At 27.6% G+C, this 7207-nt stretch overlaps 1 protein-coding gene across 2 annotated transcripts in view; it reads left to right on the top strand.

Annotated features, from left to right (window-relative positions):
- Positions 1 to 2208, top strand: part of LOC117178277 (START domain-containing protein 10-like) — a 9958-nt gene extending 7750 nt beyond the window's left edge. For both annotated transcript variants that reach the window (XM_033369635.1, XM_033369634.1), the window contains exon 7: positions 1679 to 2208. In XM_033369635.1, coding sequence (XP_033225526.1) covers positions 1679 to 1774 — 96 coding nt within the window. In that variant the 3' untranslated portion in view covers positions 1775 to 2208. The remainder of the gene's footprint in view (positions 1 to 1678) is intronic.
- Positions 2209 to 7207: the final 4999 nt, after the last annotated feature.

Genomic DNA, 7207 nt, shown 5'->3' with positions numbered 1-7207 from the left:
ATCTAGTCGGGAGTGGTGCTGACTGAAAACAGATGATTTGGAGCGATTCGCGCGCCATCTGTTGGTCATTCTAAGGACTTATTGAACTACCCTCGTAGTGATAGAATAGATGCATTATTAAAAAAGTGTGAAAAAATGTCAATTTAAATTTAACTAAAAGTTTAACTATTCCATTTTTGGTTAACAATTTATATTTTTAATTGACTATTGATCTTTTCAAGTAGAACATTCCACTACTTTGTTGAAAAATCATATAATATTTTGTTCAAAATTCGTATTTTTTAGTAGAAAATTAATCTTCTTTCTTAAAAATTCAATTGTTCGGTTGAAAAATAATCTCTTTTGTTTGAAGATTAAACTATTTTATTGAAAATTCGTATTTTTTTGTTTGAATTCAACTATTTGAATAAATAGTAAACTGTTCCATAAGAAATACAATTTTGGTTTAAAAATCATAATTTCGGGTTGAAGGTTTAACTGTTTTGAAGATGATTTATCTTTTTGGCTTTAAAATTCAACAATTTTGTTGAAAATTCGTCTTTTTTTTGGTAGAAGATTAATCATGGTTAGAAATTAAAAAATTTTGTTAAAAAATTAATCTTTTTTAGTCGAAAATTTAACTACTTGTTTGAAAGTTGAACTAATTTGTTAAAAACTCATTTTGATACATGTCACATCTTCGGTAGCAAATGTAACTTTTTTGTTGCAAATATTTTTTTGTTGTTAAAAATTAATATTCTTACCTTCAAATTTATTTATTCCATTTTTGGTTAGCAATTTATCAGGTATAAGTTAAAAATTCAAACATTTGGTAGAAAAATCATGTATTTTGTTGAAAATCCGTCATTATGGTTAGAAAATTAATCTTATTTATTGAAAATTCTTTTTTGGTTAAATATTCAACTATTTGGTTAAATATTCGTCTTTTTTGTTTGAATTCAATTGTTTAAAAGTTTTTGTCGTTGTATGAACACTAATTTCTCGAACTGAAAATTTGATGATTCTATTTTAGATTCAAAAAAATGTTTGTTTTTTTAGTTAAAAATTAAACTATTTGGTTTAAAACTCGCCTTTCTTAATCGAAAATTTGTCTGTTTGGTTGAGGATTCAACTATTTTGTTAAAAACTTGTTTTTGTTTTGTTTTGTTCAATTCAACTAGTTGACAGTTCGTCTATTGGTAGAAAAATAATCCTTTATGGTAGAAAAGTCATCATTCTTGGTTGAAAAGTAAATTTTGTGTTGAAAATTCAACTTTCTTCAAAAGTTGGTCATTTTGGCTTAAAAATTCAAATGCCTTTGGTTGAGTTTTAATCTTTCTTGTTCAAATTTCCAACATTTGGTTGGAAATTCATTTTTGTGAGTTATAAATTCAATAAAAGTTGAACTTTTTTGTTAAAAATGCGTCTCTTTAGCTTGAAAGTTCAAGTATTTTTCTCTTGGTAGAAAACCCGTTTTGGTTGAAAATTCAACTGTTTTGTTGAAAATCAGCCTATTACCCCTGTTTTAAAAGAATGTTTGTCTATTTTAATTTTCGGGGGAGGGGGGGGGGGCGGTCGACAAAGTTATAGTTGGCGTGGGGCGCGTCAAAAATAGCTAAAAATGGACAAAGTAGTTTATGGACGGCCTTGCGGCTCTGTAATTATATTCAGAATAAATCTGCAACATTTTTGTTTTCAGTGTGTAAAATCTGCAGAAGAGAAGAATCTGAAAAATATCTACGTTGATGAGTCCGACTTAAAAGACAAAGACGTCGCGATCATGGACAATGACTGACTGTGTGCGAGACGATCGTTAAATTCAAGTAAGTTCTAGATGGGATTAGTTTAGCTCACAGAATCCGCACAGTATTGCTGTTTTTAAGAACTTCATTAACGACCGTACAGTTCGATTAAATCGTTCGCATACTACAAAATAGCGAGATCAGATTATAGCATAAATTAACGCCACTGATTACATTTACTTTAAACCGATACATTTTCAGTCTAACTAAATTTGAATTTCTTAAAATTGCAACCCTTAAGTATATAGAAAGTGCTAGTTTCTGCAACTACTATACAATTTTTATAGTACTCTTTTGATTAGAATGAGTTTTGTTCAATAAAAAAAGGCCTAATCTTTGTCGGAAATGTGTAAATAATTAATATTCTCTGTATGACGAGTTATCTAAAAATTTTGTCGAAATTTACTATTTCTAAAATTGTTAGATATGTAAGAAATTAAAAAAAAATCTTTTCGAATGCAAAGTTTTTTTTATAAAGGCTGTATAAAATTTAGTTAACAAAATTTAAGGCTCTTCCAAATAATACTTTTAAATGTCCAGTTTTATTAAAATTTTTTAAATATTTCAAAGTTAAGTTACTTGAATTGTAATACTTTTGAATTACAATATTTTGAAATTTGAAGATCCTCAAATTCCAAATTTAAAACATTTTAAAGCAATTAAAATCTTTAGATGATTTTTAATTCATAACAGAGCTGTTCTTTAAAAAAAAGAGAAAACTCCAATCCGAGGGGCAAATTACTCCTGCAATCTGGTTTAAGACTCTAAAAAAGCCCCTGATAGAAAATTATTAAAATAAAATAGTGTTAAAATATGGAAAGAATTGATGCAATGCATGGAGAAACCAAAAACGAATTACGGAATTTTTAAATATTTTACAAATTGTTCAATGTATTTCAACGAATTTTAAAGTATTTTCACGGATTTCAGGGAATTTCGAAATATTTCAAGGAATTTCAAAGATTTCTAGTTATTTCAATTGATTTTCATGATTTTTATAGAACTTCATGAAATAACTTAAGTTTTATTTCAAGTTATTTTAAAAGATTGCAAATAGTTTTAAGGGATTCAACATTTTTGAAGGTTTTTCAAAGAATATGGTATAATTTCCAATTTAAAGGAATTTCAAAAAACGTAAGGGATTTTATAGGACCTCGAATTATTTGAAAGATTTTACAAATTTCAAGGGATTTCAATAGACTTCTAGAGAGACAACTTAAGGAATACATTTAATTAATTTTATTCTCAAGTGATTTTCAATGATTTCGAAGATTTTAACGGATTCAAAGTAATTTCGAAGGATTTTCATAAATTGCATTTAAATTCCAAGCAATTTCAAATATATCAAGGGAATTTATCAATTTTTCGGTGTAAACATTATTTATGCCCAATTGCTACTTTTTTGTTTTCTTGTGTTCTTGTAGTCTCTGAACTTTTTACATTGATTCTTTTAATATTTTTCCGTTATTTATTCCAATTGTGAGATTTTTAGCAATCGCATGCAAAATTTTTCAGTAATATATGTATATGCAATATTAAAATCTTGCAATCTAGTGAATGCCAAAAATAAGAGTAATTAACCTCTCAGTTTAATTGATATTCGTAATGATTAATAAAGAAATGTGATTGTGAAATATGATTCTCAAGTCTTTCTAAACCTCAGAACTGAAATCCGTAATATCTGACGACTACATATCAGCATCCTTTGTATTAATTTATTCTCAGATCAAGTAAGATTTCTTAAAATAAGAAAAAATAAGACTGTAAGACCTCATGCGTCGAAAAATATTTTGTGGAATATTGTATCACGTATCATTCTTTTAAGAAATAATGAAAATTCGCATATCAAGCCTCACAGACGGTCCTTATATTCCTTAATGTCCCCTATATTGAATCATATTTTTACATTGTTTTTAGTTATTTTGAATTTTCTTTAAATTCACCTTAAATTGTTATGAATATCATAGAATTCTTCTTGTTTACCTTAAATTCTTTTAAATTAATTCCAATTTTACGGAAATGTAATGGAATTTTTATGATTTTCACCATTTTTTCAGTTCATTTGAATTTAACTTATCCTATGAGCGAGTCAAAAAGTGCCGTTTGGTCCTTGTATTTGATCCTGTAGGGAATGTGAGGCCTGATGTATGTTTTTACTGCAAAACATGAAAATGTGAATGTGAGCCGTTACGTGACAAATAATCGAAGAAGGATTATTTTATCAGGGTTCTGAAATATAAGCAAGATTTTGAAGTAAATGATTCCTGACTCATTTTAAATTTAAATTAATATTTAACCAAAACAGCTCTGTTTAGAATTTTTTCAATGATTACTAACACGAAATATCGTAAATTACGGTTATAGTACGTATATCAAAGCCATGTCTGTACGTAATTATTAAGGCACAAATAGTTCAAGAAATTCGTGATTATCAAGAATAATAAATCATAATTGAACCCAAATAAGACATATAATTCAAATTCAAGAAAAGCAGCAGATACCAAAGCTGATCCTAAATTACAAAATTAAAATTTTGTACTATAATTTCTAGCAATAGAAATTTTTACTTAAATTGAAAGTTCGTGTTCCTGATAATCAAAAATTTATTGATAATATTTCTAGTTATAAATTTAACTCAAAGTATAACGTTAATCTTTCTGATATACATGTTTTGAGAGAACAATTTATAATAGCTAAATGCTGTTTATATTATAATATTCACATTGTGATTTCGTTGCTCATGATGTCGCAAATCAAAAGGTGAGAAATCAGTGCCATGATTATATAAATTATATAGATTAAATAATAACTATTATGCTTGGAACTTTGATCCTCGATGTGGATCGAAAATTATATACTTTTTTATTATTCGAACACTCTTCCTATTTATTCAATATTGGTGTAATTCTTAACTAAAGATGCTTAGAATTATTTCCTTCAATTCGATTTTGTCCTCATTAATGAATCAATTCATGATAAATTACTTAATTCTTGACTTATTAATAATATAATGTGGCGCTTAGCTTTGTGGTATAGTCTCTTAGACTTTTCTTTAAAGGTACTAAGAAAGGATTAATGAGCTGCATGGAAAACTAACATTCGATAATTTTGAGTACAATAATAGGATCCTAAGGTTATTAATACTTGTAATTTATAATTAATATATAATGATTAATTCAATTCAAATTGCACCATTACTGCTTCGCACAATTTCCATATCTCAAATTAATAATCTTACTCTGAGTATATTTTGATATGAAATTTATAATTTAATATTATTCCGTCTCAATAGCCATGTAATTTTAATTCTATTCATTCCAGTGGTTTTTGTTAAATTTTTGACTATTGCTTTTTGAATATTGCATTTTCCTCTCATTCATATTTCGAAAGTATGATATAAGAATATCTAATTTTTTTAATATCCGTCTATGTATAGAATCAAAAATATCAAAATGAGAAGTATATTAATTAATACATTGAAGCGAGTATTCTAATGCGAAAAAATTGTACTTCGTTTTATAAAACGTCTCTCTTTCTCCAGACTTGGAATTTTATAGGTTGAGTTGATTACTTTTGTAAGACTGACTCAACTTCGGTGTAATGTAACTCTTAAAAACTTCCGTTGTAAACTCGATGAAAATTTTTCATTGAAGTGTCGACAATAAATTAAATAGGATAACGATTTGCGGTCTTTTTTTCTATTATTTTAATTAAAGGATAAACTTTTAAAAATAAATATAAAATATTAAGATGAGTTTTAAATATAAATAAATTTAGAACTTTCAGCTTAAGTTTAAAATTAGATTCAATGAAAATTTTTTATCGGGTAAATACTTAAAAATATACTTGTTCTAGCATTAAGAATTTACAGAAACTAGTAATCCATGCTAGATACTAGAATAATATTTTTTTCTAAAGTTCTCGAGTTTGAAGATTCGAAATTTTTCTACACCCGATTTTCAAGGAAATCGCGAGTGTGATTTACATTGTTTTAAAACATTTCAGTGACCAAATTTTTCTGAAATTATATCGAATTTGTTTTGGTTTATATTAATATTAATTTTAAATAAACTATACTGATGGATATACAACATTTATTAGATTTTATTTTTAGTTTTAAAAGAGTATTTAGTATAAATCATTTTGAAACTTCAGCAATGTCGAAAAAATTTCGAATAAATTTGGTCAATAAACTGAAAGAAAAAGTATACACTGAATTAGTTTTGAGTGTTAGATCAAATGTGATAATAAATAGCATATACGCATGCTGTTAAATAACAATTTGTTAAGCATAACAAATTGTGTCTAATTCTAGAAAAGTGTCTTAATTTAACTGCATTTGTAACGCCTATAAACTTAAATCGCTGTGATCATACAGATTGCTTGACAAAAATAATTTTAGCATCGTTTGTTACGGAAGAAAATCAAAAACGTCGTAAGTGAGCGATAGTTTAATGAGCTTTGTAAATATTTGTAAACCGTTCGCACTCTTTGTTAAAAAAAAGGTGGAAAGTAATTCTAGATACGAATTTCATTTCTTTGCATCATTTGTTTTTAAAAACTGGAACTGTGCATTATATTTTATCTTTAGAATCTAACTTTATCATTATTGAATGCAATGATCATTTTTCATTTAATTAATAATAAATAGATCAGCTAGAGCTTTTTTATTAATGAAGAAATGAATAAAGAAGTTTTTTGAGTGCGAAAGGATTGGTTATTGCGAGTTGAAAAACTTTCTTAAATCCTATTTAATAGTCTTTCGTAGGTTTTAAAATAGTCCGGCTATTGGATCGGTCAGTTGAAAAATCATTAAAATTAGTATTTATTACGAAGAAATATCTCCTAGCTCTTTCACATAATGCGTTTCTTAGGGGCCCTTCCAGGCTTCAAAAATGGATAGTTTTGGCTTTAAAAGATGTTGGCTATTGTTAGGAAAACTGTTTTGGAGACAGTAAATATGTGAAATTTGAATTACTGTTCACTTTTACTTACTTTTAGGGCATTTGAGCTTAATTTTAGCAAAATATACTGAGGTAAACTATTATGAGAACGGTGTGGCTTTGACTATAAGGTTGGCAGCACATATTCTGCTGGCCGATTTATTATAGGTATTTTCTCTTCAACCACCAGCTAACTTCAGTTCGTTGAGTGCTAATGGGAAAACAATGGACGGAATTCATGGCATCCGGCCCATCTTTTTCCTATTTCGCTAATATCTTCGTAAAATTTAATTATTCATTATCCCGCAGATAAATAATTCGTGTAAAATGATGGCGTAATCACATGTACATGTGTGGATCAATCCGCACAATGTGCCCTCACCTGATGAGACCTATGCGTCACCAGTTGAGGCGCATATCGTTCGCACGTTATGACAATCATAACGTGTGTCTCATATGCGTCGCATATCGCTTGCACATTTT

The sequence above is a fragment of the Belonocnema kinseyi genome, chromosome 8 (assembly GCF_010883055.1).
Source record: "Belonocnema kinseyi isolate 2016_QV_RU_SX_M_011 chromosome 8, B_treatae_v1, whole genome shotgun sequence".
Lineage (NCBI taxonomy): Eukaryota > Metazoa > Arthropoda > Insecta > Hymenoptera > Cynipidae > Belonocnema > Belonocnema kinseyi.
The sequence above is the reverse complement of the archived record's forward strand: the minus strand, read 5'-3'. Positions and strand labels throughout refer to the sequence as shown.